The sequence below is a fragment of the Coffea arabica genome, chromosome 10c (assembly GCF_036785885.1).
Source record: "Coffea arabica cultivar ET-39 chromosome 10c, Coffea Arabica ET-39 HiFi, whole genome shotgun sequence".
NCBI lineage: Eukaryota > Viridiplantae > Streptophyta > Magnoliopsida > Gentianales > Rubiaceae > Coffea > Coffea arabica.
Window position 1 is genome coordinate 50,152,743 of NC_092329.1, and position 20,930 is coordinate 50,173,672.

Here is a 20,930-nt window from a genome sequence, read left to right on the forward strand (position 1 = left end):
GTATTTATGTGTGTGTATATATATATATATATATATGGATGTATGTATATATATAATATCATCAAACTGGAGTTGAACTGATCCGACTGATTGAATTTCGATCCGGCCACTTCACCGATTCAATTAACAATGTTTCAAAACGTTGATTTAAAGTTATACTCTTCAAGGGTTAATTGTCCTTTTACTGTCAAAAAACCCCAGAACTTTCTGGTCAAAGTAGCATTACCCCCAAATATTTCGGTAACAGCAATTTATAGTATATATAGTTTCATTATATTTCCTTAATAAAATCTCCAAAACCCCGAAAACCAAAAAAAGGAGGGAGAAAAGAAAAAGATCAAGGGAAAGGGGAAAAGAAAGACGATGAAGATGACCTGGAAGAAGCAGAGCAAGAGCACGAGCAAGAAGCGACCTTTATCCCAGTTACATAATCTTCCATTTGAGCAACAAGAAGATAGTACCAATACTGATAATTTGCAGGAGGAGGAAATTGGTGGGAACGACGTCGTTGAGAAGAATACTTCAGTTTCTGATGAGAATGTTGATGGGAAGAAGCTAGCTCAAGTCTATGAGCAACAAGGGAACAAACTTGCTGAGGTACTTTCTATTCAATTTAATATTTTTGGGTTTTTGTTTTCTTGAAGCTTTAATTTGACTTGAATTTGTTTTTCCCTTGAAGTTCTTATTTAATGTTTTTTTTTCTGGGTTTTCTGAATTGAGCTTATTTTGTATGTGGGCTTGTTTGAACTTTAGTAGGTTGGTAAAGTTGAAGTCTTTGACTTGTGTGATCGTGTGTGTTTGTATTTTTAACTTAACTACTTGGTTTTCATATCTTATACAGGTTAAGCAGGTGAAATTAGCAAGTCTTAGCATGATCAAGTAGGGATTTTCTGTTAATTAATTAGTACACTATTGCTCTCTGTTTAGTTCTAGTGTTGCTGAAATGCATGAAAAAAGTCAAGGAGGAAACTTTTTCAACCCTTTTAAGTTCTGTGACTCTAAATGGGATTTGCTGCATTGGTTGACTTAGCTGGTAAATAGATCGTTGATGATGATTTTCAGGCTAAATCGCCTTTGCCTTAAAATGGCTGATAAGAAAAGAACACGTTTCTTATCTTAGTTTATGTTATGTGGAAGTGGAGGTTCTACTGACTTGTGATATAATTTCCTCTGGAACGAAAAAGATATATCAGTTAGGAATAGAAATGTTTATTAAAATGTGGCTAAGATCCTGAATTTGTTTGTCCAGGTGTGCATAAAATCCTCCAAATTAGGTCATTTTACCCACAAAGTCTTGCTCTTAGTTTCTTTTTAGATGTTTAGGTACAGAGGTCGTTGATTTCATCTATGTACATGTGATCATCATAGATGTCTTCCATCTGTTCTTCTAGGTTATATTAACAAATTTTTAGTTGCTATATGTTTTGCTGATGAATTAACTGATCAAGGCATATGCATATGCATTCTTCCTGTGGGTGAATTCCTTTGAAGGAGTCCACTAATCAGCGTATGAAGAAATGTGGTATGTGTAGGGAAAACAGCAAATGAAGCTTTTAGAATTTTAATATTGAGGTAGGATAAACTTTGTTAATGTAAATACACCTGCTTCAGAGCTTTGTTGTAAATGTGCACCTTAGGTCATCCAACTAAATGATTAAGCTGCAAGACTACTAAGTAACTGCTACTTCAGCCTTTTTGAAACTTATATGCCTGTAAGGTTTAATTCACATGTTTAAGCTGTGATAAATAACTATATGTTTAACAGGTCTTTTTGGAACTTATATGCCTGTAAGGTTTAATTCATAGCCATTTCTATTGTAATACTACTCTAGGACCCTTAGTTACAATCATTTTTCAAGAAAAGAAGCAAAATGCTTATGGGTGAACATTCCCAACTGTATCCATAATATTGTTTCAGAATTGTTCTTAATCCAGTGGAGTCTACTTTCTTACCCAAATGTAAAAGGTTTCCTTGCTTTGGAGAATCTAAAGTGTACAATTACAGCAAGGGGTGCAAGGAAGAAGGGCGGGATTTTTTTATATTTTAGTTTTGGATAATGGAGGTTACCCCTTTATTTATTTATTTAATTTCCATAGTCATTTGGTATAGACTATCTGAAGATTTTAAAATTTTGGGTTCACCTTACAGAAGATGAGGAGAGCTTGTCATGTTATCCTTTTTCAGTAACTTTCCTCTTTTGAAAACTGAGTTCTGCTGTAGTTAAGGTGGTTTTGGTGCACAATGGATATTTGGACTAATATATAATTTTGGGATGTGCATGCACACACTCAGAAAACGGGCATAAATTTTTTGTTTTATGTATTTATGGATTGTATATCTATAATTTTTACGATTTTATACTAACTGTAGCGGTAGGATGAGGCAGTGTAGGCGACTCTGAGCTTGACCATGTAGAGCTCCCTATTTTCATCACATACCACAGTTTAAAAGTCATTCATTCAGAGGAGAGCCTGCCGTTGTGAGTCAAGCCTAATGCAAATTCTGTTTTACAGTTCCTTCCAGTTAAGTGTTCTATCACTTAAATTAGTATTATTAAGAAGAGAAAACATCCTATTGAAGCTTTTATGGTTTTCCCGGATGAATAGCTAACATGTTTGGGACATGTAATATGGTTTCTAGATATTACTTTGTATTGTTATTTTGTGCTAAGATGATGAAAACATAGATAGAATATTTGTAAAAGACTTTCCTGCTGCAAGCACAGATCATCAGTTTGTATCTCCTATTCTAATATGTGTTATAAAATTCTACATGTAAAAAAGCTCCTAATTTTCTAAGTTAATTGACTGGCCACTCACCGCCTGTTTCAAATTGAAGGATGGGAAGTTCAGTGAGGCACTAGGCAAGTGGGAGGCTGCTCTTACTTTGATGCCAGAACGAGCAGTTTTGCATGAGCAAAAAGCTCAAGTTTTACTTGAACTGGGAGAAGCATGGGGTGCTCTAAAAGCTGTCACTCGTCTGTTCCATATCTCTTCTATGTTTCTTTTTCATTTGCCATTGTGTTCTATATCTAATTACTTTTCACATATACTTTGCAGGAGCCACAGAATTAGAACCAACATGGGCTGAGGTTTGTTAATCTCAGTTCTGCATAAACCTCTATCATATTCTGTTGTCATGATTGTATGCTAATATGGAATGTATTGGGTACTCAATTGAATGGCTGTCATACCTTCAACATGCCTTCTGATTTTACAAACCCAAACCTTCTCTAGAAACTACTGGATATTTGTGATAGATGTCCAAACCTGCCTCATTCATCAATAGGATCCTCAGACAGTACCCAATAAGCGTATTTATGATGTTATTTAAATTTTTCTGCCCATTAGAGATAAGACCGTGTTACTATTTCCATACCCATCTGTGTATATATTTTTGTATGTGGTGAGTAGCAAAAGCATTAGGCTATGCTGGACCAATTTCTGACTTATGCTACATCACTATACAATTCTCAATTAATGGAGTACTTCTATTTTTTTTAGGCATGGATTACCCTTGGTAGAGCGCAATTGAACTTCGGGGAGCCTGATAGTGCCATTGAAAGCTTTGATCGGGCATTAGCTATTAAGGTAAATATACTCGGGCTCTGAGTATCCTTCCACGGCGACATGGTTAATTTACAACCTTACTGCATTGATGGAATGCAATTTATCTTGAGGTAGAAAAACTTTTGTCCAGCCTTAGACTATACAGTACTAACATGATGATGGCGTGGACCCTTTTTTATTATTTTTTTCTTGATTTCAATTTATTATGTGTTTGTTCTTGGTTCAGTACACTGAAAGTGTGATGTTACATAAGTTTTTGCAATTGCCTACCACTTGCTATCTTCAATCTCTGAAATGTTTAGATTACGCAACTACCAGAAAAACTGTCTCTAGAGTTTAAAGTATGTTGTGTGACAGATGGTCTAGGATTTCGTGGTGCTGTACAAGGAAAACAGCCCTTACATGGGACTATCTTCTGGGAATAGTGATGAGAATTAAGAGGTATCATTGCCATAATGGGACAATAGATGAGAAAGGCTAATTCTAGACTGCTTTGCATGAAGTAATAGAACAGCATGATGTACACATAAACTTAATTCATTTACTCTAAAGGTCGAAAATCATGACGAAGTTTTGACCAAGAAACATCAGATTTTAAGTTTCTTGGAGCATTTTTTTATTCATTAGTTATCCTGTACTAAACAGGGAAATCTGATTTTTTGGACGAAAAGGTTTATATTTCTACTTACATACATACACGGATTTGCCCAGCTATAAAAGTGCAACTTATCTGTGACAGTAAATCATATTTTTGCTGTATCAATCACATCATGAATGCATCTACAACACATTGCTTATTTCCTTTTAAGGATAACCCTATCAGTTTCTCCATTTAGTGTGTCCTTGCTGAGGTTCTTTTGTTTAGGTATAAATAAGCTGCCTTTTATTGTTTTGTGTAGATAGTTTGAGGCCGCTGAAACAATTAGTTGTTGAGAAGCAACTCTTTTCCAAAAATTTGTAACGACCAAAGGTTATTTTGAAGAAGCATTTCAGGTGCACCTTTTAATACACTTTTAAGCCATTTTTTTTAATTAAAGCTAAAAAAAAATGTGGAGCACAAAAAAAAGCCTTGATTAACTTGAAATCGAGATGGAAAAAAACTAGAATCAGAATAATTCTAGCATATAATATAACACCCAAGTGTGCTGAATGTTATCAGACTCTAGGCAAGCATCTTGGCAGCCACCAGCCTGAGCTAGTTCGTCAATTGCATTTGTTTGGGTGACTGCATTATTTTGTATCAGATTTGTGTTGGCTTTCGTGTTTTGTACTCAAATGGTATCCAACTTATTGTCATTGCAGCCAGATTCTGTGGACGCACATGATGACAGGAAGACTGCATTGCATCTTATAAAGAGGCGAAAACAGCTTCAATCTACAGGCTTGAGTGCCAACGCAAATCGTTTTGCCGTTGGGTATACTGGTCAGTAATGAAGCTAATGGAGAATTTTGAAAGCAGCTTTGCTGTCTTGTCAAAGGAATTTTGGTAGTTTTTTCGGTTAAAGTATGAAAGTACCCTATGGTGTTGACTTCTGTGGCTGTTAGCGTCAAGCTTATAATGTATCAAATGCTAGAGTTCCTATCCACCAGTTGTAAATAAGAAAGAGGCAGAGAGGGAGGATGTTGGGAGAAATATGCTAGTAAGTGCACAAATAATTAGATCATGCTGAATTGCTGATGCCTCATAGCTTTTGTAAGGTTACAGGTTTTTCTGGGTTCCTGGCTAAGAATTGAAGATCCATGAAATTTGATTTCTGTTCAACAATCTATCCTGTGATCCAGTTATGCCTGGCACAGTAAATGATTTTTGAGTTAATGATAGATGGCCCTTCAGTCGAGGTATGATGTTGTCATTGAGGAAATTTTCCAATCCCAATCTTCTGTTCCATCATTGGCAACACTGCAGGAAGTAATGCCGACATCCGATCCACATTAACCCGCAGAAATTTTCCAATACCAATTTCTGTTCCATCATCAGCAACGTTATGAGCCAACACCTGATCCACATTAAACCCAGAACTTTTTTGTGACATTCCATGATAATAGCTTTTAAATTCAAAGCGCACAACAGGTAACTTCTATAACTTCCATGGTAAGGGCCAAGGACTAACACCAAATGCTGACAGCAGATGGCCTTCAAAGTGGCCAAAACAGAGAGTTTTAGACGTAAATAGTCATTTCCCCAATAGAGATATACATGCATGTAAACCTGAGAGAAAAGGCTCAGCCAGTAAAGCACTTTAATATGTCCATATACACAACAAAAGATGTGAACACTTTACCTGTTTCCATGAGGAAATAAAGCCAACACTTTTGACTTCCAGAGACAGATCTTCCTTGCGTTTAAGAAAATCTATTCAGTTCTATATAGAAGCAGCAGGATTCCGACCAAACTGGATGATTATTGGTTTGCCTTTAAGCGCGTACCCATTGACTAAATTCTGCACTCAATAGTTCAGAAACACAAATCTTATGACTTCAAATATAGATAAAGCAGGCACAAGCTTATGCATTCTTTTATGAAATCCTGTAACACATAGCATGGACTGAAGCATGGAATATTTTTTGAATCTTGCCTGTAAACAAGCTTAAATGAGACAAAATTGGACTCTGCACACAATTTTATCTTGACGGTGTCTTAGAGGTCAATAAAGAAATCCGTCCTTGAGTGTCTGAAGGTAGGCAGAATGAGTGAATACAAATTTCCCTTTCTGCTTTCAAGAGGCCACTACGCCCAATATCTCGTGTACCAATAGAAATAAGCTGACTCTCATTTTAATCTGACACACTGACTCTATAAGCGCATCAAAGAAAAAATCATTTTCATGTTTTTTTCAGTGCCATCGTCCATGAGCAGACAGATATGTTTTCATCATTCTTACTTCAATTGATAGGAAAATTTATCGGCAGCAGCTATTCAACCCAATTAGATAATGATTGGCTAGCAGAGCAGGAAAACTTTAGATTACGTTAAAGCTCAATTCATGCTTTTACAGGGAAGAACTTTATAAAGTGCAAGTGCCACTTTTTTTGATTGAGGACCAGCCATTAGAGCAAACATAACAATACTATGGGGCACATGAACAATTATACTGTATTAACTCAAAAAATAGATAGATAACAAGGCAGAAACAAAACTTCACTGTTGAAAAACTTACCAGAGCACCATGGGCAAGTTCAATTGATGGGAAGGTAACAAAAGCCTGTCCTCTCATTCTTCCTTCCTAAGAGGTACAATAATTGCAGCATTTTGGAGTCAAAAAATATAAAGCAGAAAACTAGCTCTGAAAACATGTAGCAAGAGTGGATGTCAAAGACATTATTTAGGCAACTCAAGAGCATAGCATATTTGGTAGGAACAAAAGGATAGAAAGCACAAACTAGAAGACATAAAAATCCCTTTAGAAGAAAGAAAAAGTTGGTCGATCATTCTCAATCAATGAGATGCATTTGTTTGTCAAGAATGATAATAAAGCATTTGCGCCAGATACATAGGAAATGGAAGAGAAAGTGTTAGGAACTGAAAATTCTTTCTCAAAGCAAGGTAGTTTTTTTTTTTTTTTTTTTTTTATTTTATTTTATAAATTATAGTTTGTAGTTGCAATAAATAACAATAGCTCATAGAACCTGCAAAGCATTTATTAAAAAAAAAAAAGTTGACTTTTGAGTACATTCATGGAGGTTAGATTGTTATCATTATAAAGCATGCCTTTACATCCAAGACAAGCCTATGTATTCTTGAAAAAACATCTAGAAAAAACTTCTTCTCTTGAAATTCAAGAAAGCAGGGCATTCGACCATCAATTATGAAGGAAAAATGTGAAAAAAATTTGCAAGGAGCATCAGTGCACCAATAATTCTTAGACTCGCATGCCTGAAGATTCAAAAATTCATGTCAAAATAAGTACATTATCACCTACGTAACTAACATAAAACAAGTATCAGAGAACATGTCAACCATGGTTGTAATTCTCCACGCTCTTGAAATCTCATTTCCGATGTAAATGATTAGTGAAAACTTTAAGCAAAATCCCTTTTCAACCAAAAGCAGGAACTCGCACAAATTACTATCCAAATAGGAGGAACTTAACCTAAAGAAGACATAGTTTGATAAAAGACAACAATATTCAATTATTCATAATCCTTCCAGGCCTCAGCCTTAGAAAGATCCAGGAAGCAGGTAATAGAACAGGTCCAAAACACTGAATTAAGTATGAATCTTCTGTGGCATCAAGGCAAATTAGTGAACACTTCTATTAGTCCCCTGTTTTGACCTCAACAAAGGAAGACAAAGAAGGGAGAAGCCCCACACCTACAGGATTGATTTTAGTAACACTCCATACCTTCATTACACTTCCACTAATCATTTTCCTTTACACAATATTATGCAAAAAGATCAAATCTAGTTGCTTAGAACAAGAAGGAGGTCTAAGAAGTTAAGAGTGAGTTAGCTTTCTCACCTGCATCAACTTCACATTAAGACTGGATTTTGCTACATCAATGCTTCCAAAGAATGACCCTAAAATCATACCATGAGAAAGAAGCTAAGTTAAACAGCAATGGCATAAAATCCACTGGAAGCTGAGACATCTTCTTTCATAACATTATTGTTTTAGCCTTCATGAAAGAATAAATTATCATCCAAAAAAAAAAATAAATAAATTATCATCCAGAAAATTAGCATAATAGAGAGTTTTACACTCACCAAATATAAAGTAGAAGTCATCAGCTACCACATCTTTCGCTAGGTTCTTAATGTACAAAACAGAAGAAGGATTCCCAGCTCTATAATTCTGCAAAATAAATTTTCATACTTATGAGGGAAGAGCTATATTTGTGGCAAACATATTCAATAGAAAAGGGTGTTCCTACTAACTTCCTGCATGCACACTTCTCCAGTGGGCTAAGCATGTCCAGAAAATTGGAAATACATACTATTTAGATATCAAAGGGGCAATTAACTTACAGTAAACTGAAGGCCTATGCATCATCCTACTCTATTAGACTATGTTACCAACATACCACATAACAACTTGTCCAATTCGTGGAACTGTGTCTGAAAAATTTCTAGATGCCAGGAACTTGGTTGAAATCTGATAATCTACTAAACCGGCATCCTTTTCAGCTCTTTTCTCATGGTAATTACATGGTATAAAAAAATTATAACTTAGAAACAATATAAAACAATGAATGCAATACCTTGAACATAGGCAAAGATAAAATCTCCTCAGGGGGCAGTTTTCCCCTCTTTAGTTCTTCTACCGTCGCATAAGGTTCGTGATGTGAGGCCTCTTTGTCTGGCTTCAGTGATTCCTCCTGAGCTGCATCACCCACATGTTCATTCTGAATCTGTTTTGGTGCTATCTTAATCTGCAAGACATAAAAAAAAAGAATCCCAAAACCTGCAGCAAGAAAAGGTTTCCAATGCACAACTCACTAAGAAGGAAGGTGCTGACCTGTAGCACAGGGTTCTTCTTTTTTATTATTGGGATTTCTTTTGGAAGTAAGGCAGAGCGTTTCAATCCAACAGCCTCATGCCCAATGTCCTCGTCAACTGCAGGACCTACAATTGCTTCTCGCTTGATACGCTTTGCCTTAGCTCTGCCCTCTCCTGGAGCTTCCTGAGACATCAAATTCAAAATTGTAATGTTCCATCAATATATATTTTCCTTCCAATACTGAAAATGAAAGAAAAGCTCATCATACACAAAGCAAGAGACTCAGAGTTCTTCTGAGTTTCTAATTACTTCAAACAAGAGTTTCCCAAGATCTTAAGACCATGGAGACAAAGAAAACAGTGAAGCCAAACAAAAACTGGAATCAGAATATATTAACCCTCATAGTCAAACAGAAGGCAAGTCCATGGCAGCCATGATATTCCTCTGTGAGCCAAAAAGGGTAGAAAAGACAGAATTATGGTCGTATATCCCTCTTATTGCCAAAAAAATCAGGGGATAAGGGAAAAAATTCACTATCATTCCAAAAGCAGTGAGTTCGACCTGCATGTATATATCCATCCAGGGAGTAAGAGAATACAAAACCCAAGACTTTGAAGGCAATCAAAAAACTTGACTGCAGGTAGAGGAGCGAAGTGTCTTCACGAGTTTTAGTCCAAAATAGGCACAGTTTCAGTTCAATCACAGATGGCAGAAAGAATGTCATCCTCTGGAGAAGGCAAATTCAAAATGTAGGTAACAGGCAATTAAAAGAGAAGGTAACATTGAGCAATACACATTTGTTCAAATGCCTGAATCTAATTAGCATTTTGAGACGGTAATAGACTCTGACTTCTCACTGCTCTTTAGAATAACTGAAATTTGTCAATTATCTTGTGCTTGGTTGACAAGTAAACAATAATTGTTTTTGCAAACAAAATTTGTTATAGCATTACCAGGCATGTAGACAAAAAACTATTAAGTTCAAAATATAGCTAGTTTTTCAATGAGCAACAGGGATACAAAAAAGAAATCCCAAGATGAGTATGGTAAAATTTAATGTAGCATATTGAGAAGAGCTTATTTTCAGAAAATTGCATTAGAAGTGGATTTCCAAGCTGTTTTTTGTTTTTCTTAAAAGAGAAGTTTCCATAATTCAAATTTAGCATAAGGAAATAAAGCCTCCAGCAGTATGTAAATTGCCCTAACTGTCAACCCCCAGATGAGACAAAAAATAATTTTTCCCTGGATCAAAAGGATTATTTGGGGCATTTTGAGAATGAGAAGCATGAATGATCCTACCTAAACTCATAACTATATGCATTAATATTCAACACTTTTTTGGAAATAAAACTGTAAAAGATAATGTGAATTAATATTCTGTGCTAGAGATCGATAGCTATATGCTTTTAAAGGAGAGAAGGAAGAGGTCCTAGACAGACACAGAAAACTCAAACCAAAACAACAGGTAAAAACAGTTTAGCACCAAAATTGATTTCCAAGCCCAGCTGGTGATGGATTTAAGCCTCTAGAAATACCTGTCAAATTCACCTCATGAATTTTACCCTCAGAAAGAATTTAGTGCTCAATCCTTCCATACAGGAACTTTAAGGTTTTACAGCAAATATCAAACAAATCATAAACAACAATATTTGGAAGCAGGAGAAAACCTCATCTGAAGACTCCATTTCGGATTCGCTACTGGATACATCTTCCATGTTAGTTCTTGTAGCAACAGGAGGAGGTGGTGGAGGGACTGGAGAAGCAGGCACCAAAGTTGGAAGGGGTGGTGTTGGAAGTGCCACACGAAATGGAGCTGGTATATTCATTTTATTCATCAAGTGCAACACCTAAAATAAATACATCAATGTCATTAATCTGATGTTGCTATAGGTATTCTGTTCTGATTATTAAACAAAGAGCACAAAGAAAAAGAATTGAAATGTATGTATAACCTGTGTATAGAACCGTGGAACAGCAATAAGCGCATTTACAATGTTGGTGAGGATATTCCCATCAGGAGGGGGATATGCGTACCTACATTGCAACCAGATCAGTAAACCACAATTAACCAATTTGTGGCCTTTCCTGCTGCTTAGGACTTTTCTGAGATGCTAATATAATGCTTGAAATTGGTCAAGTTTTCTGTATTGAACTTGGCTAATATAATGTTACAATTGAATAAAAAGATTTCAGAGTCAAGAGTGGGATGCTTTCTCTGCCACTCAAGCACTTCTTGCTGATGATCTAACTAAAAGAACAGGAAACATATTCTGAAGCTCAATATGGAAGAACAACAAGGTTATCAAATGAATCTGTTCTATACCTGAAGCTGAATTGATGACAAAGTATTGCTTTGAAGGGCACCGGTTGCACCTATTTGGTGCAGTTATAAAAAAAAAAAAGAAAAAAGTATTTGCCAAAAGCTAATCCAGTTTCATCCTATAAATTCACAAGCCAACATTATCACATGCCTATAAGAGCCCAGATAAGAGACAAGAAAAGGAGGGGATGCTTATGTAGCTAAGCAAAGTGGCATCCTCTAGTAAAGAAAAAAGTACCTTATGGGAGAAGGAAAAAAAAAAAAAAAGAAACCTACTCAAGGTAAGGAGGAAATGGGTAGTCCACACCAAGCCTTTCAGCAATTGGCTCACTAGTTAGCGAGGACCCTAACTTGAATCCTTCTCTTTGATGCCTGCCAACAGCAGCATCTTCTATCAAAGAATCCAAATCACTTCTCTTTTTGTTCTCGTCCTCTTGGCTTTTCTTATCTTTCATGGATTTGCATGCTCTCTCTACTAACAAGACTTTGCCAAGAAATCGCAACCTGACAACCAAAATTTTTAGACAATTAAATCAAGTCTATAATTTAAAAGATAAGAATAAAAAATTATTAGTACAAGGATATTTCATGAGCACTTAGAGACAAAATAAATTCATACCCATTCAACTGCTTCTGTGCTTGAGATGCCAAAGCTTCACTCTTGAAATCCACAAAAGCAGAATTCCTCACCCTATGGGGAAGTAAGGTACGAGAGGTTACAAATTAAGTTAATATCCAATTCAAAAATAAAATAAAGTTGACCCTGTCATAATACACAATGTAATGATCAAATTATCCACAACCAGAATTCCACACAAGAAATCATAACGGTGAAACAAACTGCAGCTAGGCAAAAAGAGTTTTACTATGCATATCTCTTGCAGAAGTTACTGAACTAAATGCCTAAAGACTTTGATCACAACAACAGATTTAGAACAAGCAAAGCAAATTGTAAAACTACATTTATGATACTTTCGTTTTAGCCATAGGGAAAAGGATGAACAGAGTGAATGTTTGGACAACAGGTGTCATTGACAACAATCCACTCATATGATTAACGGGGACCTACATAGAAGAAGAAAAGTAAACTGGACAAGGAACAAAAAGAGAAGTCCATTTCTCAAAATCGACTTCAAAGTCAATTCTTGTATCGAAACCATTTAATTCAGAACAAAACTATCCATCTTAGTGTAAATAACCCAACTTTGTAACCTCTCCCATCCCTAATCAACATTTTCCCATTTTATTAGACAAAAATAACACTACTTGAAAAATCCCTTCCTGCAAAATCAGAAGTCTTTACTGATTCAGTCACTACTACTACAACAGCAGCATATGACCAAATATCAAGAAGACTATAATTACCCTAGCCATCTCAAACTGAAATTTCACCCAAAAAGTAAAAATTTAGATTTTCCATTTCAATTGGGAGTATGGAATCAAGAAATATTTTTTTTTAAAAAAAAAGGCAGCTAGGATGTAAGGGCAATGGGAGAATGAAATCATAAGCATGACCTGCCATGCGAACACGGCCGGACAGAAGAGGCGCCGTAGTGGGAGAAGAGTCGAGAAAGGGTCTCCTGAGGAATTGCTTCGGGAAGATGACGAACCAATAGTGTAGCTTCATGCTCGTTTGATTGTAAATGGTACCCCAAGTTCTGGGCAGTCAGCAACTGAGACTGGATAGCCGGCGGCACTGACGGCAGCGGTTGGGTGGCGTCAGCGTCAGACATGGGAGCAGACACTTGTGTTTCGTCAGTCGTGCTAAATTTTATAAAATTGGTACTTAAACTCGAAACAGGGAAATTGCGCTTCGTCAGTTTATGTCTACTAGAAATAGTAGCCCTCAAAGTATTATAAAATTCAACTTTTCACCATACAACTATTAACGGATAAAATTTTGCCGCTTAACTAATTAAAAGGTATAATTTTAGTCCTTTCCTCAACTTGAATTATTATGTTGAACAAAAATATCATCATGTGCAATAGGGGCATACTGGAATGTCCCTATTTTTGTGTCTATACCTAAAAAATATAATATATAACACATTACTGCCACAATCAAGACACGAGCTAAATTAAATTTGATTAGGGGAAGTGTTTAATGTATAAAAAGATAAATGATACTAATAGACACTAAATAGGTATTTTTGGTTTGTCCAGTGTAAGTGAACATTTTAAAATGGATATGCTTATTAGGAGAAGTTGAAGGAAGCATTAATAAAGGTGAAAAAAAAAAGAAAATAAATAATAAACAATAGGAGCGAATGGTTTTATACATCTATTGAGGCTGGAAATTTAAAAAGAAAAAAACAAAGAAGTCATATAGTTCAAAGTTGTCTCACGAAATTTTGAAATATTTCATGTCAATTTCTTTCTTTATTTGAAGGAAAATTTTGGTGGAAGTTTTGCAAAATGTGTTAAAACAATCATTTTTCACTTGAAAAAGAGATGAATTGAATGGTACGAGATAATTAAAGAGTGTAAGTAATAGGTTTCGGATTCTATTTCTTTCACTTACACTTGAAAAAAAAAAAAACTTTCACTTGAGATATAGTTCCATCCAGTGAGATATATTAAAAGCTGTGTTCCAATTTTGAAATCTAAGCAAAAAATAAAATCTAGGGTGTAATTTCATCAAAGTTCTCAATCTGACCCTTCAACTTTTCCTGGCTCTATTTTAACCCACTGTCGAGTACTTTTGGGCCCAAAATGGTGACAGAATGCTAAATTAACGGGCACGTCAATTACACGTTTCCATTGATATCACACTTGTATTCGAAGGGGCTATCAATCAAATCAAATAAGTTTGAAAAGTAGAAGGGAAATATGTGTTTAATTACTGAACAACAACGGATTATGGTACACTTCACCCTTTTCTAAACCAGTTTATAAAGAAGGAAATTTGTTCTTCAATATTTAATCCAAGAAGTAAGAAGTACGAAACCAGTTTTCTCTCTCGAATATCATCGCATTTTGCTGTTACCAAATTGACATTTTCCAAAGCAAGTAGGGCGGTGGTTTACCATGAACACAAAAGTAGAGGAGATGCACCTCATGGGTCTAGCCGATATCTACACAGAAGCATATAGGATCATCTCTAGAAGCAGAAAAACTTTCAGAGACATCACTTTTATTTTGATCCTACCTTTGTCATGCTTCATTTTGATAGCCAGTAAGGACTTATCTGCGTTGACCTTCACAAGCTCTGGTGACCTCCCTGATTTCCCTTCATTCGGATGGGATTTCTTTTGGTTTTTCATGGTTGTTTATCTCAGCTGCCTGATCATCTATTACAACATGTCAACTTCTACAGTGGTTTTTACAGCTTCATCAGTATATGGATCTGGTGATAATCAACCAAGTTTTAAGAAGGTCAGAAATGTCGTGCCACAGGCTTGGGAAAGGCTAACGGTCACTTTTTTATGCAATTTCTTTTCTTTCTTGGTGTACAGCGTTACCATTGCAGTGATCACAACATTCCTATCAGCTATTACAATTGGAAAATATCAGTTCACGCAAAAACTTCTCCTAGTTGTGTTGCCAGTTTACGCGGTGGGTTTTGTTTATATGACAGTGATTTGTCAGTTGGCTAGTGTTGTATCGGTTTTAGAAGATTCGTATGGATTTGAAGCCATGATCAAGAGCAAGCAGTTGATCAAAGGAAGGTTGGTAATGACAATGTTCATATTCTGTCAATTGAATTGCTCTTTTGCTTTGCTACATATTTTGTTTGCAAAGACCGTTGTATACGGGCATTCATTGTTGATGCTGCAGAGGGTTGCGTTTGGCTTAATTTGTCTTTGGTCACTTTGCACATTGATTCTCTTTGGATTGGTCGTCCAGACTATCGTCTACTTTGTCTGCAAGTCATATCATCTCGAAACCCATCGACAAGTCAAGCCACTTGAGAGTTGTGATGACACTGCAGTTTAGCTGGATAAGAGTTTTTCTATTTTGGTCATTGCGAATAATATATCAGTCTTGTTTGGTGATCAAGTCTGTAAGCCTCTCTAATTTGTTCTGTGAAATACAAGAGAACAGCTGTGTATTTGATCTTACCATATATGTCAAGGATCAGGATTTTGATATTGTCTTTTATGTTTTTCTAAGGGCAAATTACAATTTACTTCTTGTGGTTTAGTGTTTTTGTATATAACCCTCTTATGATTTCAAAAGCTATACAAAACCCCTACATGATTTGGATTAAAGTGTCAAAGTAACGGAATTTGCAATCCATAATGGAGTCACCTATAATCTCAAAAATATACTTATGTAAAGTTGAAAATTATTTATTAATCACAGGGAGGTTATATGTATATTTTGAAAATCATAAGAGAGTTATATGGTAAAACATTAATTATATGATAAAACATAAAACCATGCGGGATTAGTGTGTCATGCATATTATGTTTATATATTTTGGTCATTTCAGTCATTTTAATTTTTAAACAAGAGTAATTTCAATATTTTTAAAGGTTCTATTACGAAAAACCATTTTCGTCATTTTGACACTTTAATCCAAACCATGATGGGGTTATATATAACTTTTGAAACTATAGGAGGGTTATATACGAAAACACTAAATCGTAGGAGATAAAGTGTAATTTGCCCTTTTTCTAATTATAATTTCATGCTAGCTTTTGGACATTAGCATCTCAACGTTTCATTAGCTGAAACAAAAGTAGCAATGAAATGTGAGAATCTAGTGAAAGCCATTAACATATAAGCTCTCATGGCAGTTTTTAGCCCTTGACATATATCTTACATATATAAAGCGTCCAACGCCTTATGAACAGTGCAGGAAGAGCCGGTTATGCCGTTATTTGTCTGGCTTTGAGCGGCCTTTTGGTCCTTTGATGAAGTGGTTTCGTTGTACATTGTCACTTATGTCCAGGTGGCTCTCTATTGGGGTTACAGGGACGGTTACAGTGCTTTGCTTCTTTGGTGAGATGTTGTACCCTACCATTTAAATGCATGAATACGTTCATGAGATATCATGTCTCGAGATTCCTAATTTTCAAAACCATTTCAGGGTTTAGAAATATTCCAGTGAATGAGTCAGGGGATCGTATTTAATGTGGTGTAGTTAATGAACAATAGGACCTGTGAAGATTTAGTCAAGAAGAATTGGTCTGGTCCACAACCAGGGATTTGGCTCTTTCCAGTGGATCCCTTTTCCGTTGTTTTCAATGCATAACATAAATACATTACACCCCTATTTCATTTATCGGTAAAGATTAGGATTAGTCAAATTTAATGATGACCGTGTTCCTTCCTAATAAATAAAACACATGTCATGTATCTAATTATGATGGGCATTGTGAGAAATGAAGAGGGGATCCACTGAAGAGAGGAACTGAATCTGACAACAAGAACCTGTGAAGATTCATAAGCCAAGTTAAGAAGTAAGAATTGTCTATAAATACTTACCTAATTGTTTGTACTCTTTATATTTTGTTTGTAATTAATTAAATCAGTTTTTTTTGGGACAAATTAATTTTATCATTGACTTGACTTGTTATTGTAAATATACTTGTTTGACTTGTTAGTACTCCGAACCATGAAGTGATCATTTATCCAAGAGAACACTTTTCTATTCTCTTAAAAGAGTCACACTAAACCTTATAAGAAGGAAGAGGAAAATGGAAAGACTTAACAGCCAAAGGAGAGATTTACAATTACCTATTACCATTTAGTGTTGTTATCACTGACCTAGCTGGGAAAAAGAACATAGGACTACGTAATAATTTCGGCACAATTCAAGAACTTGGATTTTTTTTTTTCAAGTTGAAGTGAGACTCCAAGACTTATGAGGATGCATCTCACAATCATTTAATTAATGGTTAATCATAATTAATCCCCTTAAAGTATACCTCATTTCTCACTTTACCCCCTAACCATTTTTTTGTCTCACTTTACCCCCATTTTTAATGAATTCTTTGGAGATGGAAATTCATTTGAAAAAATAACTAAACAATAAGTGTTTGGTAACCCATTTGAATAGACTTTGCTACAAAATACATTTTCAAGAGTCACCCAATAGTCAAGTTTATCTCATCCTTAAACTTGAATTATATTTTAAAATCAACAAAAGAAGACAATTTTCTTTAACAAAATATTTAATTTTGATTATCGTTGATAGGTTTAGAATTTACTTCATTTTCCTAAGGTTGCCATGACTTTGGCCTTGGTGGGTCCAACATCTTTAAAATGGCCTATATTGACCGTAAATAGCCTAATGAACTTCACTCTCAGAACTCCGGTCTCTCGGAACTATAGTAGCAATAATTTTTATAATGAAAGAAAAGGAAATCTTACATATATAAAGCGTCCAACTCCTTATGAACAGTGCAGGATAAGCCGGTTATGCCGTTATTTGTCTGGCTTTGAGGGGCCTTTTGGTCCTTTGATGATGGGTGGCTGTGGTTTTGTTGTACATTGTCACTTATGTCCAGGTGGCTCTCGGCTCTCTTCTAATTTATGTCCGTGATTCTTGTGACTTTGAGGGGCGTTTTGGTCTTTTGGTACTGGATGGCAATGGTTTTGCTGGAAATTCACTTGTGCCGGAGTGGGTTATCCAGTAATTTTCACCAACTTTGAGGGCATTTGGTATTATTAGTGGGGTAACAAATTTTTTGGAATGGTTGGTGTGCGTTTAATTTCCTTCTTCAGGTGTGCGTTTCCTTTTGCGAGCAAAATTTATAGATATCAGACTGGCTTGTGGTTAACTGTCCAATTGTACGAAATATATTACATTAAAATTAGGACCATCAAATTAAAATTAACTCCTCTTACCAACAAAAAAAATTAAATTAACTGTGTTTGCGAAGTTTATTGCATGGAAATTAAGACCGCTTCACAAATTAAGATTAGTGGTGAGTGGGAGATGTAACCTTGCACTTTCTGCAAGCCGTTGCCCGGTTGTTTCTTCAGTTAAAATGGTTAGAGGGTCCACCTATTTTGCAATATATATATATATATATATATATAAGGATCCCCATGTAAACATTTTTTTTTTTTTGCAAAGGATAAACTTTCGTCATAAAAAAATGCAATTTAAGCAATGGATTATAGTTTTTGAACTTTTACAGTAGGCCCAACCTTTTTCTTTCGAGTATGAAAAAATGATTCAATAAATACATATTTTCTAACCCTAAGCACGAGTTTATCACCCCATTTGATAGAATAGTTCCACCAGTTATTTTTTAGCATTTTATTCTAACCATCCTTAAACACAAGTTGATTTGGAATTCACTATTTAAAGTTTCCAACTATCTCTTGATTTTGAATACCACTTTTATTAAAAAAGAAAAGAAAAAGAGAAACTCACCTATTTTAGCACATGATTTAAGAACACAAAATAACCTATAATTTTGCAGTTTATGATACAGATTACCAAAAAAAAAATCATCAACCAAGTAAGAGAAAGAATCATCAAATAATTAAGAATTATAAATCCAAATAACCTAGAAAGTAGAAATGAAAAATTTTGAGCTCAAGAAATTATTAGATATTGTATATATCTAAGCCATTATCTTAGTGAAAATTCAAAGAGCTTCTTCCATACTCATTGTACTTACCACATAAAGTGTTGCCTCCCATACAAATTATCAAAACCAAAATTATCAAAATCTCCAAAAAAAAAAAAGAGATAGACAGCCTAAAAAAGGGAAGAAAGAAAGAAAAATAAGAAAATATGTATATTCACCCTTGCAATTTAAAGTTGTTTAATATTGAGAGTCCAGGATCATTTTCAATAGATGATGTTCTGTCCAAAGAAACCATTGGTGCTTCCTCAATTCTTGAACACTTTTAATCTATCAATCAAACAATCATCTGAATTGCAACAAAAAGAATAGGATCCAATATGAAATCTTGATTAGGAGACATGTATAGCCATATGTCTTTTAGTTCTACCTAATTGTAGGCATTAATTACTTATTAATGCTACATTAAGAATGTTAAATAATCATGCCTTTTAGTTCTGTCGAATTTTAGGCATTACTTACTGATTAATGCTATATTAAGAATGTAAGATAACCTGATTTCAAAGTCGTGTTTATTTGTGCAATTAAGAAAAAACACACACTCACACACATGACTATTATATCTAACAAAGAAAAAAAAAACACACAAACATAACAGCAAAATAATGAGTTTCAACTACTGACGCATAGCGTCGAGGCTAAAAAACTAGTATATCTAAAATATATAAAAGGGGGAACGCCCATTTGCTACAGTGCATCCATGGGCCGGTTTCGATGGTAATTCGAATGACTTCATGAGATATTTTGGTCTTTCCAATGTGGCATAAAGGTGAAATTTGTGGCTCCTGAATTTTCTGATATTGACTTTGCATTTTCTTTCTCTATAATGCCCTTGGTGGTCAGGTTTTGCCCGTAAATTTGGAGACTTGTGTGTCCATTTATTAATGTTTGGTTAGCCTTTTTTGTAATTTTGACCATGTTTGTGCCCTTTTATTGTTCTTTTCCTTTACCTTATCGGGATTACCCCATGGGGTTGAGCCCGAGGAGTCAGAAATGCCCATTGTTTCTCTCATTTCTTCGTCGTTGTCTCACTCTTCAGTTCATCTTCCCATCAATCATTCTCTTATTTGTCTCATCTTCTTCCTCTTTTCTTTTCTTGGCGCTTTTTTTTTTTGGATTCTGACCGGGAGCAACAACAAGAACACAATGGTCTGGACCTTTTTTTCCTTGTAAGACTCTTTTTCTTTCTCATCATCAAGACTTCTCTAGTCTTTTGGATTTTTTAGAGGGTTTACCAGTCGAATTTTAACATATAAATAATATGTATATATTTGTGATGTTGCAGGTCCAAAAATTTGGAAATGTCTTCCAACATTCAGCATCCTGATGAAAGTGAGATTGTGTAAATTTTTTTCCCCGGTGTAGAAGAAATTAGAGTATTACGGGTCTCCTCCGGCCTCAAGAGGGTTAAGGTTGGACTTGCATTTTTTCTCTCTGTACTTTGTTCTCTATATATTTTTTTAGTTTTTTCTTTCCTGTTATTTTGGCCATGTTTGTGGCTCTTATATTGTTCCTTTCATTTTCTTTATCGTAATAATACATCCAACCAACTCGATATAGAAAATGGCAAACAAAAGCACGAAAACGGAAAGCCAGTGGTCCAAGCAGAAAAGATTTTTTTTTTTTAAAGAGAGGATGCGATGCTGTGATTTCACTTTGAAAGTGTGAGAGCATTATAATTCATACCATCAGTGGTGCAGAAGAAATCAGAGTATCAAGAGTCTCCTCCGGTCTCAAGATCCTTAAGGTTGGAGCCAGATTTTCTGTTTCTTAGCTTTCGCCTCTATATTTTTTTTTCGCGCTTTTTCCCGTTAGAATTATCAATCTATGGTGTTTCCTTTCATCAGAAAGGTGAAGCATCAAAGTTTTTTCCCTTTAATAATCAGTTCCTAAATTTTACCTTGAATTCTTTCCTCGCCATCTTTTTTTTTTTAAATAAATATCTTTCTGTATATATTGGCTTTCTAGATTTATTTTTAGATGTGTAGTTGAAAATTTAGATACATGTTCCCTTCCAGTGCAATCTTGGAAATTTTTTTTTACATGATGGTC

General features: G+C 35.2%; 3 protein-coding genes and 1 long non-coding RNA gene across 7 annotated transcripts; 3 read left to right on the forward strand and 1 right to left on the reverse strand.

The window, feature by feature from the left end:
• Nucleotides 1-199: 199 nt before the first annotated feature.
• On the forward strand, nt 200-5,408 carry LOC113714781 (uncharacterized). Of its 2 annotated transcripts, none has more exons than XR_003453781.2 (5): nt 200-597; nt 2,840-2,978; nt 3,061-3,092; nt 3,505-3,680; nt 4,873-5,104. XR_003453781.2 is itself a non-coding variant. In XM_027238851.2 (5 exons), exons 1-5 carry the CDS (start codon nt 364-366, stop codon nt 4,999-5,001), a joined length of 621 nt encoding a protein of 206 aa, XP_027094652.1. In that variant the 5' UTR covers nt 257-363; the 3' UTR covers nt 5,002-5,408. The 2 variants fall into 2 exon arrangements, 1 of the variants encoding a protein (XP_027094652.1); XM_027238851.2 differs by having other exon boundaries at nt 257-597; nt 3,505-3,591; nt 4,873-5,408.
• Nucleotides 5,216-13,132, reverse strand: LOC113714780 (U11/U12 small nuclear ribonucleoprotein 65 kDa protein-like). Of its 3 annotated transcripts, XM_072068962.1 has the most exons (13): nt 12,844-13,132; nt 11,948-12,019; nt 11,605-11,832; nt 10,961-11,042; nt 10,676-10,855; nt 9,027-9,191; nt 8,770-8,940; nt 8,276-8,363; nt 8,031-8,089; nt 6,729-6,794; nt 5,853-6,011; nt 5,682-5,779; nt 5,216-5,567 (listed from the first exon to the last, which is right to left on the reverse strand). In XM_072068962.1, the coding sequence occupies exons 1-11, from the start codon at nt 13,059-13,061 to the stop codon at nt 5,934-5,936; spliced, it is 1,407 nt and encodes a 468-aa protein (XP_071925063.1). In that variant the 5' UTR covers nt 13,062-13,132; the 3' UTR covers nt 5,216-5,567; nt 5,682-5,779; nt 5,853-5,933. The 3 variants fall into 3 exon arrangements, with proteins under 3 accessions (XP_071925063.1, XP_027094650.1, XP_027094651.1); XM_027238849.2 differs by lacking the exon at nt 5,682-5,779; XM_027238850.2 differs by having other exon boundaries at nt 5,216-5,779.
• A 1,133-nt stretch (nt 13,133-14,265) lies between these two features.
• LOC113714192 (uncharacterized) lies at nt 14,266-15,429 on the forward strand. Its single transcript, XM_027237987.2, has one exon. The coding sequence runs from the start codon at nt 14,356-14,358 to the stop codon at nt 15,262-15,264; it is 909 nt and encodes a 302-aa protein (XP_027093788.2). The 5' UTR covers nt 14,266-14,355; the 3' UTR covers nt 15,265-15,429.
• Nucleotides 15,430-19,911: 4,482 nt separating this feature from the next.
• Nucleotides 19,912-20,580, forward strand: LOC140015712 (uncharacterized). Its single transcript, XR_011822330.1, has 3 exons — nt 19,912-20,047; nt 20,164-20,290; nt 20,439-20,580. It is a non-coding gene; the product is annotated as an uncharacterized lncRNA (long non-coding RNA).
• Nucleotides 20,581-20,930: the final 350 nt, after the last annotated feature.